General features: G+C 37.3%; 2 protein-coding genes across 4 annotated transcripts in view; both read right to left on the bottom strand.

Moving 5' to 3' along the window:
- LOC139969125 (calcium-activated chloride channel regulator 1-like) overlaps window positions 1-25,940 on the bottom strand; it is a 40,514-nt gene that overhangs the window by 10,119 nt on the left and 4,455 nt on the right. The window contains exons 2-6 of the mRNA XM_071973938.1: window positions 24,049-24,358; window positions 6,370-6,502; window positions 3,303-3,477; window positions 2,490-2,622; window positions 1,169-1,284 (exon numbers count right to left, since the gene is read on the bottom strand). Coding sequence (XP_071830039.1) covers window positions 1,169-1,284; window positions 2,490-2,622; window positions 3,303-3,477; window positions 6,370-6,502; window positions 24,049-24,358 — 867 coding nt within the window. The remainder of the gene's footprint in view (window positions 1-1,168; window positions 1,285-2,489; window positions 2,623-3,302; window positions 3,478-6,369; window positions 6,503-24,048; window positions 24,359-25,940) is intronic.
- Window positions 8,654-21,260, bottom strand: LOC139969124 (uncharacterized). Of its 3 annotated transcripts, none has more exons than XM_071973937.1 (8): window positions 20,349-20,527; window positions 18,324-18,402; window positions 17,278-17,525; window positions 14,279-14,380; window positions 12,155-13,041; window positions 11,662-11,728; window positions 10,680-10,842; window positions 8,654-9,822 (listed from the first exon to the last, which is right to left on the bottom strand). In XM_071973937.1, exons 1-8 carry the CDS (start codon window positions 20,362-20,364, stop codon window positions 9,690-9,692), a joined length of 1,695 nt encoding a protein of 564 aa, XP_071830038.1. In that variant the 5' UTR covers window positions 20,365-20,527; the 3' UTR covers window positions 8,654-9,689. The 3 variants fall into 3 exon arrangements, with proteins under 3 accessions (XP_071830038.1, XP_071830037.1, XP_071830035.1); XM_071973936.1 differs by having other exon boundaries at window positions 20,442-20,490; XM_071973934.1 differs by having other exon boundaries at window positions 18,324-21,260.

The raw sequence follows: 25,940 nt of genomic DNA, 5'->3' as shown, positions 1-25,940 counted from the left end.
AATCAAATATAAAGGTCATGCACATATACACTCTATAGCAAATGTTTAAACAAAGTTGTTGATAACGCAAAATGATCACGCAACGCTATAGTTCAGCTGAATATTTATTTCCTTGCCGCTTTTTAAAGCAGGACTTTGCGTCCTTTGCTATGATATTTCTCAACCTCACTGACTCCACGATGCCATAACGACATTCATAACTAGCTTATCTATTTAAATCTTACTTCAAATGGTGGCATAAAAGTCATTGGTTTAATTCAAACTAGTGGGTTTGGGGAACTGTATGCGATTAATTTTAAATGTGGAATTTGTCGTGGACACTTTTCTTATGATCTGCAAATATCCTTAATTACTCGCCAATATACGTTGTTGGCAGGGGAAAACTTGGCTAATATCTTGCTGTTTTGTGATTGATATATGTAAAAAGAACTCGATGGACATGTCAAAAGAGTAGCAAACGGCGACCAAACGCAAAATGCTGCTTTAAGTTGTATCGAATAAAAGTTAATGGGGTGTGTGGTCCCTGGTTACATTCATATGTACAAGATGGCTTCTGATTGCGAATTCATACAAGAGCAAATGCTTGTAGTTCCCCAAATACACGGGACCCAAAGACTGGCATTGCACACAGAGAGCACAGTAACTACTCTAAATCTTAAACTTTTGTACCACAGTAAAACTGGATCGTGCTATCAATCAGTAGCATGTGCTATTAGGATTACAGTAAGAACTGGGCATATGAGTAAACCCAACAAATCCATTTTGTTATAACACATATCCTCAGTTCTTACTGTAAACCTAAATAGCACATGCTACCGATGTATAAGATTTATCAGTATACGATCCAGTTGGTACTGTGGTACAAATGTGAAAAATGTACAGTAGTTACTGTAATCTCTGTGTGAATCGGCTGGACATTCTAGGAAAGTGGATAATAGATGCGGTAACTTACTCAAAACAAAGCTCTTCGTACTGGTCACGGGCAGAGAACTTGCCTGATCGCACACACGGAAAGAATAACTATAGGAAGTTGGTTAATTACAATGGGCGTAAGGCGGGACATGATGAAAACCTCTTTAATATTCGATGCCATTGATACGGCGTAAAAGACTGTATACGTATACAAGATTGTACGATATATACACTCGATAAATAATGTAAATCTTACCCCCATGCTACCGGACGTGTCTAGTACCAGTACCAAACGCAAAGGTCTGACGCGGGCAACAACGATGTTTGGTAATAGATCTTTATCTGAAAGATTCTGTGGAGGATTTGCATTATCTAGGAGAAAAAGGTAAATAATAAACATCGGTATGCATCTCCCATCCTTTATGTCATAATGAATTTTAATATATATATGTGTAACATAACTTAATAGGGTAGGTGTAACATATGCGGTGAGGATGGCATTTCCTGTTTGAATTTGTGACGGTCGTAACGCATCGATTTGTTTTCGTTAAAAGTCATACAGGTATATTCCAATAATTAACTTGACAATACCTAAAGTAGCGCTTGAAGTGTACATCATCTCCCCTTCCTCCTCCTGGGCCCAATACCTACAGCTGTTAACCGGTGAAATCTACTAAACATTATAGTTACGCCTGTTTTGGCCAAGAAGTAAAACGAAAGGCAAAATCTATTTGAAACAGCACATTCCTTTCTTAACTGAACCAAGCGTAAAGTCGGCGGTCCCGTCAGGGGACTATAGCGATTAATATAATTATCAGTGAGAAGGGATGATCCCTAAAGGTTACCCACATGTATTTCACGAGGGCATCATTGTAATCACATAATATTGGTCTGACTCCCTCATCTCCCGCCCCCCCCCCCCCCATAACTCAACCCAGTTCTCGAACGTTGTCGGGGTTCATGACAGTAAAAACTAAAGTGAGGATATTCAACTATACCGTACCTGTACCGTACCAATACTGAAGTAAGAACAAAGTGTGGTTCAGCGACTACATAAGTTTATTTATCTATTATTTTTTAAGCCCGATTATCATGATTAACATGAAATTACTGTGGTTTTCCTGGACCAACTCATGAAGACGTCAATCTCACCCATAAGTGTTTACAAATAAACGAATTACCCATGTTAGGCTCTCGATCATGTTGAAAACGAATTGAAAACTTAAAGATAACTACCACCAACTCTTAAGTCGTGCTAAAGGCACATTAGGCGTTTACTAAAACGTATGCGATCTGCAATGAATGTGTCTGTCTCAACGAAATAGAGAGAGAGAGAGGGGGAGAAAAAGGTCGAATTAATTTTAGGAGCTGCACGCACGAAAAGTGTTAATGTATTATGTTCTTCAACGTCCCTTTCTCCCGCGTTTCTCCTATATGCAGGTCTCCCATCTGACAAAGGCTAGTTTATCAAACAATACAAAAACGGCCGATACTAGGCCTCCAAGCTCCTTTTTGTTCTATATAACGTCAAATGAATTTAATGTATTGTAACGACATTTAATTTCATGCAAGCTTACTAGCGAAATCTGGATGTTCCCTCATCACCTCCCACGAGCTCTTTAAGTCACATATTCGGTTGTGTTTGTTAGGTGCTCCAGCCACATGAAGATTTGATTCGTCCGTTGTATCGTTGTCACAAAATTCGGTTATCTGAGAAATCGGAGAAAAACCGACGTTAATTGACCCATTTTTGGGGGGGGGGGGGCTGTTGCCTCTCGGTCTTATATGGAGGGGTTGGAATGGGATGAGCTGGGGTGGGTATGGTAGACCTTGAATATCTGACACGTACTTGCAGGTATTGGTAGGCTAACATAACTTCCATAAAATGTCTATATTGCGTTTATCTGGAATTTGTATTCATTCATTTACATATCAGCAAGAAGCCATTGGTGAAAGAGAGATTAATGATAGCATTTTTACTATGCAACCCTAATTAACGAGTAATTAGCCTTTTCTTACAAAATTGTTTGCCCAAATATTCATGCATGCAAACCACACCTTTCTTATTCATATTTTAAAATCACGTGACGTCAGACAACAACAAACCGTCTCTCATTTCATACGTATATTGATGTACTAGGCCTATACTATACTATATGTAACTGAGCCATGCGTTTTTCGCAATTTCCTTAACACGTAACGTAACGATGTATATATATATATATATATATATTTATATATATATATTTGTATGTGTGGGTGTGTGTGTCAAATGGATAACGTTCTCACCGAAGTGTGATTCCTTTATGAGTAGTAACAATATAGTAATAACAAATATACATTCCTTCCTAGCAGCATATACAATGCAATGTTTTTAGTACGTATCTCACCTGTTCGATATTTGTATAGCCGTACATGATTGACCCGGTGGTCCTATTTTGGTAAGGCGTAGGAATACTGATGCAGCCGTCCTCGTAACCGACGGAACTATTTCCAACACACTCGCGATATGTCCCTTGCGCTGAATCAAAAACAATGTTGACGGCGTCCCATTCCGCTGAACATCTGTATACAATGAATGCGCAAAGTGAGAATGACTGCTTTGATAATAATAATAATCACGTATAGTTATAACAGCTTTCCAACTTTCTATTCCGATTTAGTTTTAAAGGGCGGCATTCAAGTTAAGCGCCCACAATTTTCAATAATATGCATACACCATAGACAGAGAAGATTAAGCATACGACAAACTAATTTTTGTCAACTTGGTCTATAGGCCTATATATACCAAACACTCTATGACGACTACACGTACAGTAACGATGTAAAATGACAACATATATTCATTTAATAATTAAATAGAACATTTATGGGCTTCGAGATCCAGGACCGTCACCGGACACAGTTATGTCAGTATGAGTCGACATTTTGAAATAAAACGTCATTCAAAGAAGACTGCATTATACACTTTATCATAATATTTGCCCGAAAAGTGACCGCGGGCTGTGGACACCCTGACCAACACCCCCTTCTCGTCAGGCCTGCGAAAACCAAATTGTTTTTTGCTGGATTAAAGCATCAGTCAACTGATTATTGTCACAGAGATCTCCTAGATTGAAAGCAGCACATTTATTTCTGGGTTTTATGGTTTGTTCGTAAACGCATAACTCTAAAGCAAAATTGTATCTTTCATGTTCAGAATTTCTCGCTTCGGTGATGGTTAGTCAATATATATGCATACATTGCAATGTAATGAAAGAAGATAATATGCCAAAGCTTTACTTAAAACAAGTTCTATAACTTTTTTAATGTTAGAAGTAGGACAGGCTTCACGTATATTAACATTCATTTACACCCTATCAGTGAACAACAAGGCGAGGCCATATTTAGGGGAAAGGTATATGTAGTATCATATCTTATAAACAACGGATAAAGGGTTACAAAACTAGAATTTAATGTTTTCATAATGCCTTTATCTTCAGGAATATTGTCACCAATAGGGTAGAAATACCCGTAAATTATAGGTTTGACATGATAACCTACAATATCAAACAAAATGTAGATGTCAATAACAAGGCATTAAGTAAATCAAATCTGAGAACCTGTTGCATGCAAAACCACTTTCTGTATTGTGGAAAATGAGAAAGAACGGCTGTTATTCAAAATAGTTAGATAAAAATAGATTTATAATTTTTCTGTATCTCTGTGTTTATTTTTTTCATTTATTCATTCATCCATCCATCTATCTATTGATTCAGTTATATATATATATATATATATATATATATATATATATATATATATATATATATATATATATATATAATATTTATTATTATGATTATTAGTTATATCTATATATCTATATGTCTGTCTATATCTATATATCTATGTGTCTATATATATATATATATATATATATATATATATATATATATATATATATATATATATATATATATATATATATATATATATATAGATATATATATATATATATCACTCAAGTACAGTTGTTCACCACGTCAAACGGTTTCAGTGGATTGTTGAGTAATCTTATATTTACACACACTTATCGTCATTTTGTCCAGTATCATCATGCACACTTATTTTCCCTTTTGTGTTATCTATACACTATACACGTCGACATATTTGCTTAGAAGGCGGGTGCTTCAAAGATAACGTCTATTACCGATGATTTTACAATATCGGTTATCTCTGACTTCTTTCTTTCATTGTTGGTATCATACAATTTATACAGTTGTTGACTCCCCAACCTTGTTAATTATGATAGAGTCTATAATCTTGGGTGTAACTTGCTAACATGTTTATAGCAAAACAAACTGCGTCGTTAAGGTAAACGTGCCATAGAAATTTGACTTTCAGCCAAATGTGATTCCTATACAGTAAATATGTTATGAAATATTTCAACATCGCGGATTTATATACACAACACCTACCATGATATATATGGCTTGTATATGGCAATGATACATTGTGCATAGAACTTCCCCCCCCCCCCCCATACAAAAAAGGCCAATCATTTAATTTATGAGAAATCATGTTTTAACAGTCTTGTCCGGAAGCTGCCATTTATGTTTATATGCGCATGCCTGTACGGGCGTCATTAATGTTACTCGGATCTGCCCACCCCCCCCCCCCCCGCCCCCTCACTTTCTCTCTAATTTTCTTGTCATATTGTCAAGAGAAGTTCTTGACAGTTTTAACACTGAAACCACCGTTAAAGGTCATGTTAATAGGTCCAACGTTTTAGTTTCAGTATTTGCAAAACACAAGCCCAATTACAGAAAATAAACATATAGTAATAAATAGATAGGAACATAGATAATTGAAACACATGCTGCTCGAGGATGTCGTGTTTAGACTTGATCAAGTCTTCAGCCTTATATGTGTTGAAAGAAAAGAATACATTTAAAATGTGATATCTCGCAAGGATGGAACAGAGATTTTTTTAGCTGTTTTAGGGAAATTGTTGATAACAGTTACAACTTATGTCATAGAGACCACTAAGGATGGTTGGAATTGTGCATATTCCTTTGAAGACCATCCATATTGTTATATATATATTTTATCTTCATTCAAATTTATTGTTTACTTTTAAACTTGCTAAAAGTGCAAAGCATCGGAACCAATAAATTGGATTTTAATGATTGCTTTCGGTTGTCAAGATTTCGTCGCCAACTGTATTCAAAGTTTTCAAATAATCACATTCAAAGTTCAAAAATGATAAATTAAAAGTTGACTATTACTTTATATGAAATAGTTCATTACCTCTAATAAAGCTTGACTATAGCCAAACTTTTTATATACAACCCTATGGAGTTATACTAACAAAAATCCACCGAAAACGGATATCAAAATCAGGCTTTTATCAGCTGAAACAAATTTGCTTCCAGCAAATCGTGCTTTTGCGTTATTTGAAAGTGCAAAACTTACCTTGTTGCTTGATACTCCTCTCGTATTGAAGAATAAAAGAATTCACTGTAAAATTGTTGATCGGCTTGTTCATCTGGGTACTCGTTGAACAGTCCCCAGCGGAAGTGGCCCCATTCGTGAACCAGAAGGCGACCTGTATGAAAAAGAGCGTCTTGCATAAGTTTCTTTCTAAAAATTTATGGAGAATCGAATTATTTAGTCTTCCCGTTCGTATTATTTTTTGTTAATGTCTATAACATGTTAAAAGGGATTTCCTGCACATCCCCATAGCACTTTATATCGCACAGATATTAATTTTCAAACTTTGGTAATATTTTGGTAAATGCATCTTGCAACAGCAAAATGAAAGATGTCTTCGAAACACGTCAATGGCAAATGTCTTTGTTTCTTTCTTATTATTTTCTATCATATTTAAATCGTTTATCGCAGAGGGAAATTTTTCATATTTCTACATAAAATGTTGCATTTATATACAGAGAACATTGACAGCAAAACTTACTTCCAGCAGTATCAGTTTCGATGATAAATCAACAACAAATTACCTATAAGTATATCAGAATGGAATATTCAATATATTTCTAGTCAATATATTTATTACATTGTTTGCTACTGCAATAATCTTTTAGAACCGCAACGAAAACGTTAGTATATATGTTCCTTTGTTAATCGAACTTCATTATTTTATATCATTATCATATATTTATATATATATATATATATATATATATATATATATATATATATATATATATATGTATGGGATATATATATATATATATATATATATATAAATGAAAATCGTAATGAGTTGGAAAATCAAGAGCAGTGAAAAAACTTTCAGCCTCCACCGGGATTCGAACCAAGGGCCTTCCGATCAAACATGATGCTAACCAACTCGAAATCATTTGTGATTCCTAAAGCCGGATCTCGAAAAAGATACTTTTGATCTCTAGAGTAAGGCAAAATATGTCACCAAAAACATAACTAGTATTGTTCGATACAGGTGACAAACGCCTACAGTGGAATTACGACCTTCCTTACCGGTTTCGAACCTCTGGACATACAATCAGCGTCCATAGCCTAGTGGTTAGGGTGTCCGCGTACAGAGCGGAAGGCCCGTGGTTCGAATCCCGGTGGAGGCTGAAAGTTTTTTCACTGTTCTTGATTTTCCAACTCATTACGATTTTCGTTTATATATATTCATTTGCCTTTGTCGTTTACCTCCATTGCATTAACATATATATATATATATATATATATATATATATATATATATATATATATATATATATATATATATATATATTTGAAAGTATATAATTGAAATCGTATATATATGGTATATATATATATATATGTGGTATATATATATATATATATATATATATACCTTGTGGACATGTTCCATCACGCGAACAATATACATAACCACTCTCTTAGGTATACCACACGAAATAATCTATTCTTAGAGGGTGGTAATACCCAGTATCATCAGAAAACATTTTCATATGTTGCTACTAAGGAGTAGTCCGAAAGGAGTGAAAGAATGCCGACTCCTTAAATACCTTTAAATGTTTGATCCAGGACTTAAACTAATTTCTTATGCTCTTAATTTCATTGATTGTTCCTTGTTACATTTTATGCCGTTGTCAATTTTGAATGTTCCGACTGTTTGAACTTTGAAGTTCGTTTTAACCAACAGGTACAGTAGTACGTACACTGTAAAAAATAAATCTGTAAAAAAACGGTAACTTACTGGCAGTCTTGGACGCCAGTAGTTTACCGTAAAATAACATTGACTGTGAAACGACGTTTCCCGTCATGTATTTACAGCATCTCACTTCTGTAAAAAAACGGCACTGTGAAATAACACGGACCGTGGGGAAACGTTTCCCATCGTATATTTACCGAAATAAATCTGTAAAAAAACGGTACTTTACTGTCAGTTTGGCGGAAGGTAGTCCACCGTAAAATAACAGGGACCGTGAAAAAAAGGTTCGCATCATATATTTACTGAAATAAATCTGCAAAATAACGGCATTTTACTGTCAGTTTGGCGGAAGGTAGTCCACCGTAAAATAACACGGACCGTGAAAAAACGTTTCCCATCGTATATTTACTGAAAAAAATCTGTAAAAAAACGGTACTATACTGTTACTTTGGCGGACGGTACTATACTGTAAAATAACATAGACTGTATAAAAACGTTTCGTGAAGTTCATTTACTAGCTGTGACTTGAACTAGCAGACATGTACTATTAAAAAAAAACATGTGGACTGTGAGTAAATGTTTCATATATCCTTTATTAACTGAAAGGAACATAGAAATAACAATGAAAACATCCTGAAACACGGTATTGTACTGACACTTACAATGCCATCGCAAATACCTCCTGTAAATGAACAGATATATGTCAAAGCAAGTCAATTTGTAGGCAGTGTGAACGGTGAAATGAATTTCATAAAAGATATTGTACTTGATTTAACACCTTAATATAGTTTTTTTTTTACATACTTTGTATGCCAGCCTGAGAATGCTGCTGTGAAATAGCAAAGACATCAGAAACCAAGGACTGCCCCATACTAACTTTGCTTTAACAGCAACTTATCAAAAAAACATTACATAAAATCAATTATGCTAAAATTTAGCATTTTTAACATGGACAAGGAATTTCTCAAATCAAAAGATAGGCTAGCCAAATTATTTTTGGTCTGTGATCTCCATAAAAATGAAATCATACTGTAGCCCCATAACCAGATTTCACCTTTCAGAAATGTCTTGATATCAGAAACACATGTCATAGCTGCCAAAATTTTCTTCAACTAGAACTTTCTGAAATATTTTAGTGCAAATTTGTATTTGTAACAGTATTGTGTATATCCAGAACAGAAAACCACATACATCTGCTTAAATAACAGATTCATGATCTAACATCTTTCCTAGAAGCAATACTGATTTCACATGAATCACTTTAGGAGTTATAGAATTGGAAAAAAAACTTGTCTATTCAAGTAACCAGCTAGGTAAAATCACATGTATGCAATAGCACACCATTACTTACTTAAACTTTTCAAAACAATTACAAGCTTTATGGAAACAGGACAAAAATGAAAAGTAAATAACAAACTAAATAAATAAAACAAGCAATCAAAATCTGTGTAGCACACAATGTGTGGCTATTTACCCTAATATCTGAGACAAACCACCTCTATAAGTACTGAAAAAGAGAGGTGTTATAACTTTAAATACAAACTTGATCCAGCAAAAAAAAGTTTTGAGAGTGTTCTGTAACCATGATGGATGTATCCCATTCTGGGACCTACAATGCCCAGTCATTTTCAAAGTTACTCATCTCGCCTGCAAGTTTAAGCACTACTGGGTTGACAGCAGATTTCTTTCCTTTCATCTTTTGTCTCTTAGTCCCACAGTCCGGGTTGATTCCAAGGAAGATCCTGCAGGAAACACAAAATCATTATTCAGTATTTATTTTTTAATCAAGCAACACCACAAATGCATCACTATAGAGTACTTGGGCAATTTCAAATATTTGGATGCAATGGTATCTCCTCATGTTGGATGAAAACTTTAAAATTATATATAATCATATAATAATAACAATATAGTAAAATACCCATGCATGTATTATAGTAAGGATTGGAAACCTTTTATAATCAATTGTCCATGATGGCCATAGGCAGGTTGGCATTTTGCAGCATGGTATTTTGGGATAAAGTACATGTGTTACAGGAAATAGTTGTTTATGGATCTGGTAATTACACTTTAACTGAGTTTAAACATTTGCCTTTTTTGAGTCTTCCATACTCAAATATTGAGCGAGATATCATCCAAATTCATCAGGACGCAATAACATTTTGAAGTATAGTCTAAAAATGTTTAACTTGATTAAAGATGTTGCACCTAAAGTGGATAGGGCAAACGATTTGATGGTTATGCACTTTCAAAGTATACTTCCTTCATGACCTCTATTTTAGTGGCAATATTGGTCAGTATTACCAGTTGCATTGTCCACTCTAGGGTAGGGACTTTTAATGGTTTTTAATACCCAACCTTCATAACTCTGGGACTTGATGGTGGAGTAAATTCGTTTAAGCATGCTGAGTTTGTTATGTCGGATTGTAGTGTAATTTGATATGGGGAAACTGCTTGTGAAATAAGGGCAATTTGCCCAAGAGTGGGGACATGTAAAGCTTACAGGGATTCCTAGGATTGCACAATAATTACAATCCCCATTATTTCCTGACGCTTAGACGAGGCAGTGGTCGTCCTTGACTACAATATAACTACTCACCGTTGGATAAATTCCAAGAGCGCCGGCGCCTTTTCTGGATATTTTAGGTTGAAGACATAATAAGCTGCAAACCATACGCACACACCCGATAGAGGATTGGTTACTTTAGTCGTTTCTTTCCCTCCAATGGCGAGAGAAAACAAAGTTGCTGTCAGTACTTTCCCTTTGAAAAGAAAATATTGAATTATCAGAAATTGCATGCATTTCTACATTGTGCAAATCATACCAGCATATATACTGTGTACTACAAGGTGTCAATTACAGCTTTAGTGTGTAGTACTGTGTACATACCATGTTAGGTGAGTCTGGTAAGCTTTGGTCATAATTATTTAGTTGTCAGGTCCAAAGAAGAGACTTGCAGAACTTTTTCTATTGCCCTAAGGGGAGCTAAGGACAAGGCCTGCTGATGCTTACCAGGGGGTGAAACCAGATCTGGCTTGGTCAATGTTTACTTGGATGAGAGTGAGTTGTAAACAATGGGAGGGACTTCACATATAGTTGCAATGGGAAGAGTGCAGACCAACGTAAATAATGGGCGGAGCTTAGATAGAACTTTGGGTTGCAGACAAGAGAAAGTTGGTGATGGCCCTGTTATCATTTTGCCTTTGGGCGAGTCCTGACTACCTTTAATTTGCCAGTCCTATTACAAAGCATCAGAGATTGATGGGGCAAAGCATACAATTTTATAAATAGCATGGCTTGATGAATACACACACAAGGAATTTACAGTAAGTATAAAGTTATATATTTGACCACTGTATGACCTTTGCAGACACTACCCAACATGCATGGTGTCCAATCATGATGCAGTCCTGAGTAAACTGCATGGTTGTACGTACCATATTTTGATATTGACATAAATGAATGGTTACGTAGACATATTTTTTGTTGGAACAATTCCAGTAGCGTATTTAGTGTGGTAATTAGTCACTGATCAGTACACTATGGAGTAGCATGAACAATCAAAACAAACAACACTTACCATGTGCAACCAGAACAACAGGGCCTTGCAAGTCCATGGCCTCAATGCATGTGTCAGCACTCTTTTCCTGAAGAAAATTGATACAGTCAATGGTCAGCAGTGGGAGAAAAGGCAAGATAGGTTAAAATGAAATATTGGCAACAAATTCAATCAATTTAGAGCATAATATGCTTTATAAAGCTGAGGCCTGATTTTTACATAAAACAATTCAAGAGCATCTGTAGAAATTGTGCATGTCCTATGAGGAGGCCCTGTATGATCAATTCTCTTTATGTTTGAGTAAAACCCGTCAGACTATGTTTTCACAAACACTTAGCCCCTTGGGTGCACAACTGTTTCTAGTTTTATAGTCCCTAAATCCACCCCTCTCTTGGTTGCTGGTCTCTGGGCACTCTACCTTACCTGAGGCATAACATGCTAGTGGAAGCTAGTTGCCGGTAATGAGTAAGGAAAATAACAGTTTTGAAATTATGAGAAACAGTTCCTTGCTTACCTTGTCAGTACTCTTTACGTGCTCTCCCAGATCCTCTCCTAGGTGCTCGCTCAGAAGCATTAGCAGTCCCATTACTTGAGGGCTATTGTCTTCTTTCTTGTCAACTGCATCTTGTATCTTTTTGTGGGTTGCTTCAATCTTTGGCTTGGCTACTTGTTGAAAGTATCTGTAAAGCTTTGGAACTCTATGCTCAAAGTTAGATGACATATTTTCCATGATGTCAATTCCCATAAGTTTCTTGAAGTGAGCCAGCAAGTACTCCTCCTCAAACAAAAAAGGCCAGTTTTCTATGATATCTGTCAGAACACAGTCTTTTTCATTAATGTCCTTTCTTTGTGTAGCATATGTGTGTATCATTTTGTTCTTTACATCCTTTGTTTTTCCAGTCCCAGACTCCCACAGGCTTTTCAGCTCATTCATAATCTTTCTTTGAGATTCCCCAGATTCACCCTCCGGCAAAGACTCAGGCTGCCAATTTACACACCCGTACTGGTCTGCTAGTCTCTCTTTGGGACTTTTGCATCCTGCCAATGCTTTTCTTTTCAGTGATCCCTGAACAACAGATCTCCCAAGATTGTCCACTCGATTGACGAATTGTTTCAGTAAGCTCTCGTATCCTGTTCCAACTACCACTCCATCAAGATGGTCTCCAAGTGTTTTATACTTGCTGACTATTTGGCTGGCATATAAACGCAACTCACTTGTTCTAGGGTATGTAGCTCCTTTGCAGTCAATAATGTTATCTACCACTAGTCGCACAAATTCTTTACGAATTCTTGGAGGGAGTCTTTCATTTCTCTCCAAAATATGTATTGTTTTTCTTGGAATTCTGCTCAACATCATATCCAAATCTATTACCTTACTTGGGGCAGACTTGCTTCCTTCAACTGTAATTCAAGGAACAAATTAGAGAATATGTGCAGATTTAAACAATTGAATGTTTGAATCAATAATAGTACAGTATGTAGCTCATACAAAATTCAGTATGGGACAGGGGATGAATATGGAAGCTCTTATAAACATTGATTTGTCCCCCCTCCCCACACACAAACTCAGATATAAGTCATTCAATGTAAACAGTGCCAATAAGGTTTGCTTTCCACAAGCAGATTGCTGTCACATTTATCAATCAACACAAGCTGACCTACAAAATATATAAAAACAAAGATTTACTGTATCTTTACAGATGCTTTCAATTGACAATTCAATAAACCAGAAAGTCAAAAGACTTGGTGATTCCTTGCCAATATGAGCAGCAACTTCTGTTACAAGGTTCTTCTACATGACACACTGCTGACCAGAAATGATGAAAAATGCAAGGGTCTTGGGTTTACCTAAGGTCTTTGCCTTATACAAGTAGGAGGTATCATCTTCTCACCAAGGGGTACCTACATAAAGCAAGTTTCAAGTTCAATTGAGCAACTTCTACTTTTTCAGATATCTTATTTACAAGGTTCAGACTTTCACCTCTGTTCATGATCTCAAAAAATACAAGGGCTACATCACCCAAAGGCTAATTACATACCAAGTTCCCTTCTTGAGATATTGTGTTACACCATTTTCACAATCTGACCCCTGTTGACCACAAATGACCTCTAACCTCCACCAAAAATAATAGGCTCTTACACTCAATGTGGAACATCTACCAAAGCAATGGGGTGCTTGTACATTATATAACGTACATTCAAACCCCTAATATAGCATCCAAGTTTCCATTTTTGAAATACTGTGTTAACGATTACAATGTGTTCACAAATTGACCACTGCTGACCACACATGACCTTTCACCTCTACCAAAACAATAGGGTTTTTGTGCTTACCGTAGTATGGGGAAGCCACATGCCAAATATGAAATCTGCTGTAGTTACCTATATATCTTGAAATATTGTGTTACAAGCTAGGGCCTCACATACAGACAAGCACATGCACCAACTTGATTGCATACAAAAAACAATGTTTATCACATTAGAAATCATGTAAATGAGTTTCCAAGCATTGAAAAGTTATTATTGGATAAAAACCCACAGACAAACCACAATTAAGTGTCAAAAACTAGCGAACTCTTGCACAGAATCCTTTGGCTGACAGAATTAGCCAATAAAAAAAGAAGAAAATAAGTAGAACCTGGTGATAGAGACAGCGTCACTTCCTTTGGTTGCCAGCGGCTAGCAGTGCGGCTCTGGCCACTACTCGATGGTGATGAGTCTGCATTTGATGCGCTTTCATCTACGATCAAATAAGAACAAGATAAGATCAATTGCCCGTTTTAACCAAAATGTAAAAATGCATTGCATTCACTGATGTACTGTATAGAGAGGGTTAACAACATACTTGATCTTAGTAATACAGCATAAAGCATTGAGATGTGATAAACAATACATTCACAATGACAACTCCCATTCTTGAGATATTTAATAGCAGTGTGACCACAACTGACCATTAACAACCACAAATAATAGGTTCTTACACTCTATACACCTAAATACCAAATGATATCTGTCCAAGCTTCCCATGTAACAATATCGTTGTTACAAGCTTTTCAAAATTTGACCCCCGATGATTGCAAATGACAATTGATCTCCACCATAAAGAATACGGCTCTTGCACTCAATGTGGTACACCTAATACCATATATGAGATCTGTCCAAGCTTCCCGTCTTGAGATATCATGTTTACAAAGTCTTCATAATTTGATCCCTGCTGAACCGAAATGACCTTTGACCTCCACCAAAAACCACAGGTTTCTTGTACTTAATGTGGTACAATTATACACTAAATATGAGACTGATCCATGCTTCCCTTCTTGAGATATTGTGTTTACAAAGTTTTCACAATTTGACCCCTGCTGACCTAAATGACCTCCACCAAAAACAATAGGCTTCTTGCACTCAATGAGGTACACCCCCATACCAAATATGAGATCTGTCCAAGCTTCCCTTCTTGTGATATCATGTTTACAAGGTTTTCACAATTTGACCCCTGCTGACCCGAGCTGTTGAACTCAAATGACCTTTTACCTCCATGAAAAACACTAAGGGTTATCTACTCACCACAGGCTACCAGTATACTAAGTTTGAAGTTCAAGCGATTTTCACTTCTTGTGATATCGTGTTTACAAGGCAAGGCGTCACACACACCACCCACGCATACAAACATGCGCCATCGCCATGCATGGCATAGATTCCTTCAGCCTTAGTTTAATTTGTGAAAATTGAATATTTACATAACTTGCAGGCCCTAAGTCCACATGCATGTAAGTGAGAATACAATACATTACATCGTGGGCCATTGGTACATGCAGTCATGCACTAGGAAAAATAAGCAGATTTGTACTTTTGATAACATAAACAACAAATTCACAGCTAGTTAAAGGCTAACAGAGCTTGATTTACTGACTTTGAGAATATGTAGGAACCCCTTAATTAACAAATTACCAAAAACAGGTGGTTCAAATTCTGTGACAACATTGAATATCATAAACCTGTCAAGATTGTGATAATGTAAAAATTTGGTTAAAGTTCTCTCCCAACCATGCAGTAGCAATCCATCATATATGTGCCCCTTGTAGCACAATTTAGGGATAATGGAGTCCATGTCAAAGCCAAGAGGAATGATAATCCATCTCTGCAAAGCTATGTAGTTGTACAGTTTAGGATTATCTCTAGAAGAGTAGTCACTTAAAAAGCAGCTACACAATAGAGGGAATAGATGTATTCTGTGTTGTTGAGAACACAACATATTAATTCAGCTAAAGGCCCTGCATATTAATGCGCACAGTACGACTGCTTACTGTCGGTTGTGGCTATACAGCACTGACGTGAGCCAGGGTTTAGAATTTGTTCGTTTTGCCAGCCAATATGGTTCAACAGAGTGAATGGACAGTGCACAATTAATGCAGCCAGCTACATTCAAATTGTCAAGCTAACAGTTGCGGGGTAATGGTTTGCATTTGTACCACTATATCTGGCTAAGCTTGGTGTAGGTTTGACTTCTTAGCCCAACTTAGGCTTTTATAATAGTGTAACACACTAACACTAACAGTGCAGTAACATTATAATTAGTGCATGCAGTACATGCCGTAACACAATTAAAACGGGGTTAGCCCAGGTATTATAGCTAGCTAGGCTACATGCAACAACACAATGCTGTTTTAGCCCAGGTATAGCCTAGAGGCTAGATGCCTGTAACATTTATGCCTAGGCTTAGCTAAATACTGGCTGCGGCTCAAACCAAACTTAACATTTTTAACTAGAATTCCTCAAAGTTCCTGCCATTTTCCTGGTGTGCGCAGTACAAGTAGCTGCACTGTACGCTGGGCTAGGGGGTACGTAGTTTCAGGCACAGAGACAGCAGCAATATGTGACTATACTGGGTGACGAGTACAACATGCCGTGCTACTATCATAATAAACATGATAACCACGCAAAGCTACAAACATTCGCAGGTTTGAAGCTAGAACACAGTTCCAACATATAAACTTAGGTAGAAGGTTTCTGATTAAAGCCCTTCCACCTGGAAGTAACTTTTGTATGCAGATACAGGGCTTAAAAGCAGCTGTTGTCTGTTTGCCTCGGATCGTAAATTTAGGCTGGGACAACTTTATTTGCAGACTGTCCATGGGACAACCATACATGTTTGCATACACACGTTAAAAGTAACGATCCTAATCAATACAATGCAGTTCTTATATAAGTTTTGTTCAAAAATTCGGAGGCTGCATGTTTTTTGATACCGGTTGCGCAATACAAACTAGTCCAATGAAATTATTACAATTTCACACAAGCTGTTTCAATGGAAATACGGCATGGACCTTACTGTCAGTATATGTGAGGATTTTTGTGCTCAGATTTAATTGCTAATATAGACATTTGTCACCACCAATTTGCTGGTTGCGCGTGCAGATTGGTCAATTAATCCACTTTACCCCTGACTGTACAGTTGACGTAAAATATGAACTTTTCAGTGAACTTTGATGGAATAAATTTGACATGTAGCCTAGTTTGCAATGTTTTGCTATATTGAAAATCTACATGGTCACATTTGTTCGCTTATTTTCTTAGACTGTTTTCACTTTACAGCGTTGATGGGGAAGGTAAAACAGATGGTACTGAGTAAGTTCCTACCTTTTTTAAATCCTTTGATCAGTTTTCTTGCTTGGATGGGTGTGACAATTCCCAAAATATCATCTTCTCTGATGTACTCCAGATCATCTGTAGTCAATACACCAGCTGCCTCTAATTTTGCCAAGAGTCTTCTTAATTGCTCGTCGTTTATGTCAGGTACACTATTCCAGCACACTCTCTCTATGTCTGTTATAATGACAGTATCTCTATCAGTATCAGTGTCAGAAGCCGTGCTGGAACTGTCTAGCCTGTAAAATAATCTACATATTGGTGGGTTTGTTTTTCAATGAAAGCATGTATTGCCCATCAACCTTGTATGCTGACAAAGGACAATAATCTAGAAGGTCTGAGTATGCCACACACGAAACAGGGTTTGAATCTGCTGCCCTGTTTTTCACTTGGTATAAGCCATATTCATGCACATGGGTAGTCTGGTATTTCTGCACAATAAAAACAACTTTTTCTCTTACCACCAATATTAGCATAATGCAAGCAAATGTCCAGTCCTCATCTTCCTTTATTATCACAAACAAGTCTTTCTTGTAAATTGAACAGCAAGAACAGCTTTTTGGATGTTTTCGGCATATAACTCTGGGTGGAATGGGATCCCTTTTGCTACTTTAACATCATCAGCAAACAAACGTCCATGAAAGGAATATGCCTGCAGTAATTGGTGCCTTTCTGCCAATGTTGAAGTAATGTTGACAAAGTTTTGACAGTATCTGGCACATCTTTTGAAGAAAGAATGTTTACTTTCAAAGCGGAGAGTCCAAACCTTGATCAAAGGTCCAAACATGAAAATAAGGTAATAATAATGAAGTAGAAAATGATGCTTGGGTCGTAACTTCCTTTCAGGAAAGAGGTCGGCCCTCCCTTCAAGATATTCCTCTATCAATACTTTCAGAAAAGCTACCTGAGATGATTGCAAAGTTGGAGACACAATAATTTCAACAATTTCCTTCAGTTGCAGAAGTAACTGCCATACTGGGTCCTTTATGTTACGAACTAGCCCGTATACAACAAGGGGGAAAAAACGCAAGAAATACCAGTTTTGCACTGCTTGTCCACCAATCCTTTCTCCTTGAGGCTTGACTGCACTAGTCAGCATATCTGCAGAGTCTCGACCTTTGAATGGAAACAGTTGCAACCTTCTGTTTAAATTCTCATAGCTGAACCACTTTTTAGCTACAAAATACTGGATAAAAAGGGCCATGTCATAGTCCACAACACCCTCAAATAAATCATGGCCAAGGCATGGAGGAAGCCCAGGACTGGCTACATGAAAATATGTCAGAGAATTAAAGAGAGAATCAAATTTAATTCCCTCATGATGCACAGATTCACCATCGTCATCCAGCGACTGTAGAGCTCTCCTGTATGATTCACGTGTGCGATACACTCCTTCAACGTAAGGAAGCCCTTGGGCAATTTCTATCTTTGAAAGCAAGCAGTAACGGCAATAATAGTGAGAACTGAAACTTTCACAGAAACCCCCTATATAATGGGATCCTAGATTGTCTCCAATTATTGCAACTACAGTCCCTTTAACAACATAACCATTTTTAAGTACAATACCATTTTCTTCTAAATGCTTTAAATCTGTAATGAGCCTTGAAAAAACCCTCTGAGAATCAATTTTTTTCAATGTCTTTTCCTTACATAACAGAACTAACTGTATAGGATCAATTTGTGATCGACATCTAGCATCAATATTACCCAGTGTGCAATAAACTCCAAGCATCTTGTGTTTGTTTCTAGAAGATCCCAATGGATTGACAACTTCAAACCCATCTTGAAACAGCATAACTTGCAAAGCATCTGGATTTCTTTGATAAAATGTGTTCTGCCGAAATACTTTCCCATCCTGAATATCACTATACCCACTTCTTTCCTTATCTACTGGTATGATATGGTTTTGAACAGATTTATCCTCATACATGAGTTTTAGTGTCTCCAAAATTGGCACATAGTGACAATATTCCTTCTTGCCACCATTTGGCTCTCCCAAATATATTGATTCTGGGCTCACGTATTTGAAGTTCTCTTTCCAATATTTTTTTCTCATATATCCAGATCGCAGTTTTCCACATTCTGGAGACTGAAAATGTTGGGAATCACTAGCAGGTGCAAGAGAACATCCTAATTCTGAAACATCAGTCATAATATCTTGAGCAAGTTCATTAGATCTTTCATCAGCTAGGCCTAGACCTATGCCAGCTGTTTGTAGTTGTGTTACAATACATTTTTTTGTATTCTCATTTCCAAGTTGGTTGAGGAAACACATCTGTTCAACAATTACTTGAATGGTTGAATTAGGAATCAAGTACTTGGACTGCAGTTTCAACAGGAATAGTGCAACGCTTTGTGTAAATTCTTTTACATTTTCAGAGGGGTTTTCACCACAAACGACGGTATCCCCTTCATGGCTACTACTAGTACGACTTTTGAGATCCTGTTCCTGCTCAGTTTCAACAGAGTCTTGTTCATCTAATTCATTTCTGTCAGAGTTGTCTTCATTATGTAGGCCTATAGGGTATATGGCTTCACCTACCACATCTGTGGGGCCTTGGCTCACAGTCACAACATACCTTGAGGCTACATCACCTACTTTATAATTTCTATGATGACGAGACAAGTGATATGAAAATGATTTCTTATTGCCAAATTGTATTTTACAATTTTCGAATGGGCAATCTACCTTTAAACCACTTTCAATATGTCCTCTTAGGTGAGAGATCAATTCCTTGATATCAGAGCTTTGGTGTTGGCAAAATTCTAGCATACACTTGACACCAACACCTACATTTCGATATGAGCCTAGGCCTTCATCATGGCCATCCCCTTGATCATAGCTTGCTGCTGTGTGATTCCTTGCAATATGTGACACTAACGCTTTGTATGTATAAAACGTTCGAATACAACCAGTTATGCAGCAAGTAAAACGTGCGTTTCGAATGTGCCTATGGGTCCTACAGTGATTAACGTAATGTGTGATATTCTTGCATTGCAAATTGCAAGTATCACATACAGGTTTCATGCTTGTAATCTTGGAAATTCAATAAATCACTTGCCTGTTTGACACTGCATTCTTGTCCAACTGAATCTGAAACTTGGATATTCATGTAAGACGAACTACGAAGTGATACGACAGGGACAGCACTCACATTTATTTATGTTTGTCCGTACGTACGTGTACATTTACTCGTTCTCGCTCAGCGCTCGATATAATTTGGTACACGCTCTACATACATACGTATGTACTGTTCCGATCCTGCATGTTGTAACTTGCCTCGGCGAGGCGCATGCATTAGTAATACGAACGAAGGATAGTAAGGAAAAACGCCGCGAAAAGGAAGTTAGTTAAAAGACTCCTGGTTGGCGCAATAACACCATGTGATCAACGTAGCCAATAGGCGAGACTAAAGCCAATGTAATATCAAGTTGAAACTTGTTGTGATGATAACTGATACACAACAAATTCAAGCGGTATTTCAATTCAAGGATGACAATAAATTAACGTTATTTTACTATATTTATGTGATTGTAGTCTGAGCACTTTACGTTTAGGTTAAATATCTAAAAGAAAGCTAAATAACAGATATTTCACGCCGCAGTATTATGAAACAGCTAGTGACGGATTTTTACAGTGATACCGTCAGGCAAAAATTAGGTGACCTACCCGATGAGGGCTACATATTCGTGACAATATAGAATTAGATTGCACGGCGCGGAGTAGTGCAACGGGAAGTAAACCGACAGTGTACGTCGTCGCAATGGTCCTGTTGGCTTTGCGCTTAAGATTCTTACTACGGGGAAAATGACAGTCATGTGGTTATCTTGGCCTGGTCAGAGTAGGCGACATATGACGTCACACGCTATCTCAAGTTTTCGTTTTGAGTACAATGTAAAAATTGACACCCGGTGTAAAATCTCAGGGAAAACGAGATGGTGAAGTAGACGCATGCGCAGAACGCAAGTCTTTTCGTCGTAGAGAGGTCCGCATCGTGCAATCTAAGCTCCTTACTATCTGGGAGCGCCACTCGAGTTGGCGCGTAACTTACAACCAAATTGTTTGGCTAAATATCTCCTATATCACCGAATATGACATTTCACAGGACTTAAGGCAACACAGAACTTTAATTGAGAGGGGGGGGGGGGCACAACCCAGCCCATTTTTACCTAGCCCACTGGCCCACCGGACATTCAACCCAAGTGTCCGTATGGCCAGTCCGCACCGACTTGTATACCGTTAAGTTACATTACGTAGATGACTATACTTTGCCCTTTTACCTTATTAATGCTGAGGCTACTTGAACACTGTATTTTTGTGCCGTAAACCATGGCGGCGGGATTCCGGTTATGTGTCCAACCTATATCCGCCGCCTCTGCCGTAAACGGAATCACTGTTTCAACACGTTAGCAGGATATTTCCCCCATGATAATAACACAATAACAGTAACATCAACTACATATAGGTAATATACGGTACAAAAACTGATTTTCCATGATTAGGGGAGACAACTGTGAAAAACCCACCGAAACAGCGCTCATAGTTGAATTCACAAGCGTATAGGAAATTTTAGAACTCGGTGCGGGGTTTTGTACTGAACACTACAATATCGGGACTCATTGGAAAGGGGTCTACGATGTTTGCATTAGCATAGGCCTATACGTCTTGCAAGTGTATATAATACAGGCCTATACTTGCTTGAAATGTTTATACTTTTCCGTAAAACACAGTGTTGAATTACAGATTGCAACCGTAAACTTACAAGATTCTGATATTTCCCTGTTAATTAACAGAAGATGATGAAATGCCTGTTACTTTACAATTTCTGCGTCATTTTACGTCCTTCAAATGTCAATTGAAGTTACTACATCGTGAATTAACAAGAAAGGTGTCGTACATTTACACACACTACAGTTAAATTACACAATAACGATACGCTAATGTTAAATAACAGTGGATGACGATACATTAACATTATATAATGTTATTTTACCATGTTTACGTAATTGTTCGTCTGAGCACTGTACTTTTAGGGTAAAATACCGTAAGAACGTAGAAAAACAGGATCGACTGTTATTTCACGCGGCAAAACTCCTGTAAAATTACGTACATTTCTTACAGTGTACTGGCGACATTTTGTCACGTACGTGTTGCTTTATGTTTCAATTTTCACGTGCTCATTGTTATATAAATTACAAACACATGTATCAAATTGATAAGAAAATAAAATGAACATGAATTGCATCACGTATGCCTACACAAATAGGCATGGGCGTCAGCAGGTTTCAGAAAGTGAGGGGGACACTATACTATCTAAGCGGAGCGCCACCATTGGTTGGCGCGTAGCGTACCAGAAAATTTTGGGTACATAAGACCCCCTAGATCGCAGGAGACGGCCTTCCTGAGTCGTTTTTAGTTACATCAGAACCAGATCTGTGAGGAGAAATTTTGTCTCACAAAACTAAATTCCGACAGAAAGTACTGGTAGAAAGATGCCGTTCTGACACCAAGGGAGACGAATTACACAGCGTCCATCTCAAACGAAATATTGAAAAGGTGGCGCCGTCACCTCCGGGATGAGTGGAGTGGTATATATAATACATGCATGTAGGTGCGAGACGTCAGTTGTTATGTGCCCAGGTACTTTAATAATAATAATCAGAAAAAGGCACCGCGCGCAGAGCGTGTGTAGCGCCTAGCCGGCACTCAACAATAAAGATCTAAATTACTTAACCCCTACACCCCTATTCGTCCGTCCAGTCCAAGGGACTGGAGGTAGTGATATGAACATAGTAACTCATCACCATCTACCTGTATGGCTTACCTAATCCCTTGGAACCCATACAAACAACATGTGTGCAAGATTCAATACACTTTCGAATGGTCTCCCCCCCCCCCCCCCCCCGAACGAATTAAATGGGCAGATTTAGGATATTGGGAGAATGGGAGATAAATGACGGTGCAAGTGATAGGTAGCAGGGGCCCAGGGAGTCCAGATTTCTTGACCTGAAATAGAAAATCGCGCATATGCATGTGATTTTTTTTAATAACTACTCTGAAAAGTGGGTGGGACAAATGATATGATATCCCCTCCACTTTTGAACGTGGGGGGACATGTCCCCCCGTCCCCCACCTGTTGACGCCCATGCAAATAGGTAATTAATATCCCATTGAAATATTTATAGTTAGCGCTAGGGGCTACGGTAAATTGCAACATGTGCTGCAGGCTACTTATACCGGACAAACTTTTCTTACACTTCGTGATTATAAGGTCTCTCAATTTTGCCACTACGGATGGATGATTAAGAACGCATTTGCGTTCAAATGTTAATAATAAGACCACTATCTAATTAATTGCACTATAGCAAAGTCAGGCTTACAAAAAATGTATAGGACCAATATTGAACAAAATTGAATTTGTCCAACTACCAGCTTCATGGCTTCATTGATTGGATCAAATAATATATTTATTGTACGTTATTCCTTTTATAAGAAAGACTAAATATATTACGCAGTTCTGTGACGCATACATATTTGTACCTTTAAACTTGGAAGAATTGAATGTGTATGATTCAAAACATGACGTAATCACATGATATGCAAAAACGCACTTAGTTGCCATATGAAACATATTTTGTAATTTTGTTAATTTTTTTTATATATATAATATGCATGGTTACTGGTGTAGCCTGAGTAAACGTAATGTGCATAATACGGTACATGTAAAAATATAAATTGAAAGGCGTATAAATGCAACTCACCAAAGTTTCCGTAGTATTGCTTGGTGTTATTTCTGGTCAGAAAATCGGATGTAAACTGGATGTAAGCAGCTTGTTTGCCGCATCCTTCGAAGTGCTTGCAATGTGGAGGCGGCGGCAAGGAAGACGCGTTTGAAAGAGTTGGTCCAAGAGGAACAACGATAATATCCGCGGCGTCGTAGGTGTAGTTTACGGGGGACGCCGTAGCCCAACTGGCGTTCCACGTTTGAGGTATTAGTATTGTGACGTTTTTAAAATAGGCACGTTGCCTTGTGGCGTTATACAAGTAGGAAGATGCGTCGCTAAACATGCTCTGTAGATAAAAAACAAAAAACGAAAACTGCATTAGTTAGAATACGAAGCACAGGAAAGTACGCACATGCTTGTTTGATGTGTTATAATTGAGCGCCATTTATGCGTGTAAACCATATATATACTTTTGTAAACGAGCCACGCTGCACGATAGTTAAATAGCCTATACATGCATAAACGCATGATTTATATGGTTTCCTGTGGGGTTTTTCTCTAACAATTCCGTTATGTATTTTAAGACCAAAAGTTGTTTATGCATTCAAACATTATAATTGGAATATTGTCCTATATACTGAAATATACAGTCCATAACAGTTCATAAAACGTTATTCATAACGTCAATGTTCATAAACAGGAACGTTTTCAAGACAGAGGTGCTTCAATATTTATACACTGATATCCTGCGACCGATTCTATTTAAAGAGGCAATCGCGGGTACGTGCAGTTTTCAAAAGCATGAAAATGCATGTTGTTTACAAAGAACTCTTCAAAAAATAAGAACATATAAATCTCTTAAAAAGGACTAAACATCAAACAAACATATATAAGAATATTGAATATCATTAGTTGGTTGAATCATGCATATAAAACGTTATCATTTTCCCAAAAATTCAAGATGGCGTCTGTAGGAAACCGGATACCCTTTAAAACGGAGGTGACATTAAAAACACATTACAGATCATAAATTGGCAATTTTGGGGTCATTTTTTCGCGTCCGTCTGGCCGTACGAGTTTTAGTCTCCACGTATATGGAACGCGAAAAAGGCAAACTTATTTCGTTGCTAAATTTAACGTAAGTTTAGACAAAGACGTAAGTTTAGACAACGGAATTTAAGACATCAACGTGAGTTTGAGCCAAAGCATGGTAAAACAGCAACAGCTTTAGTTTAGACAACAACAAACTTAGTTTAGACGACGAAATAAGTTTTCCCTTTTCGCGTTCCATACACGTATACTTAGTGCATTTTGGTACGTATTATTCAATAGCAGATTCATCACACGTACTATCTGTCAATAATGGACAATTTTTTTCTCTAGATTCCATGGTCACTGAGCAACGGATTAAACACAGTTTGACGTGCAAGAAGTTAATTGAAATTTGTGTAAAGTTCATTAAGGATTTAAACCTAACTTTTTGTCTTTATCTTGCGAATTATTTGTTGCAAACATTTGTTCAGACGACCTGTAAATTACATTGACTCCAATTAAGCCACAAGCTGAGCGGATTTTTCGTGGGAAAATAATGCTTATCAGATTTGGCTCATTAAACAAGTTTTTGAATACCATCCGTTCATTTTGCCTGAAATTAAATTCACGGCGATTGAATGCCTCAATATTTCCGGGTTTTGTTTTTTCAATATTTTGTTTATTCACAGACGGTTGATGTTAACGTCGACACGTTCAATGTGCAATGATGAAATGCATTCTATCGTAACTATATGACAATGCTATCCAAGTGCCCTTTTACTTATTCAGTTCAAAACAGAGATTTAGGGTTACCTTAAATTTGACGTTTTGAGCGCAGAATCAAGGTATTATCGGTGAACAGATGTACATCGGCAACTCTTTGGTACTATAAAATA

Source organism: Apostichopus japonicus, chromosome 6 (genome assembly GCF_037975245.1).
Source record: "Apostichopus japonicus isolate 1M-3 chromosome 6, ASM3797524v1, whole genome shotgun sequence".
NCBI lineage: Eukaryota > Metazoa > Echinodermata > Holothuroidea > Aspidochirotida > Stichopodidae > Apostichopus > Apostichopus japonicus.
The sequence above is the reverse complement of the archived record's forward strand: the minus strand, read 5'-3'. Positions and strand labels throughout refer to the sequence as shown.

Coding starts and splice junctions, on each gene's coding strand:
- LOC139969124 (XM_071973934.1), bottom strand. CDS start 20,314: ATGAAACCTGTATGTGATACTTGCAATTTGCAATGCAAGAATATCACA. Junction 17,526..18,323: donor GGACAAGCAGTGCAAAACTG/GTATTTCTTGCG, acceptor ATTATTTTACAG/GCTAGACAGTTCCAGCACGG. Junction 9,823..10,679: donor CTCTTGGAATTTATCCAACG/GTGAGTAGTTAT, acceptor TGTTTCCTGCAG/GATCTTCCTTGGAATCAACC.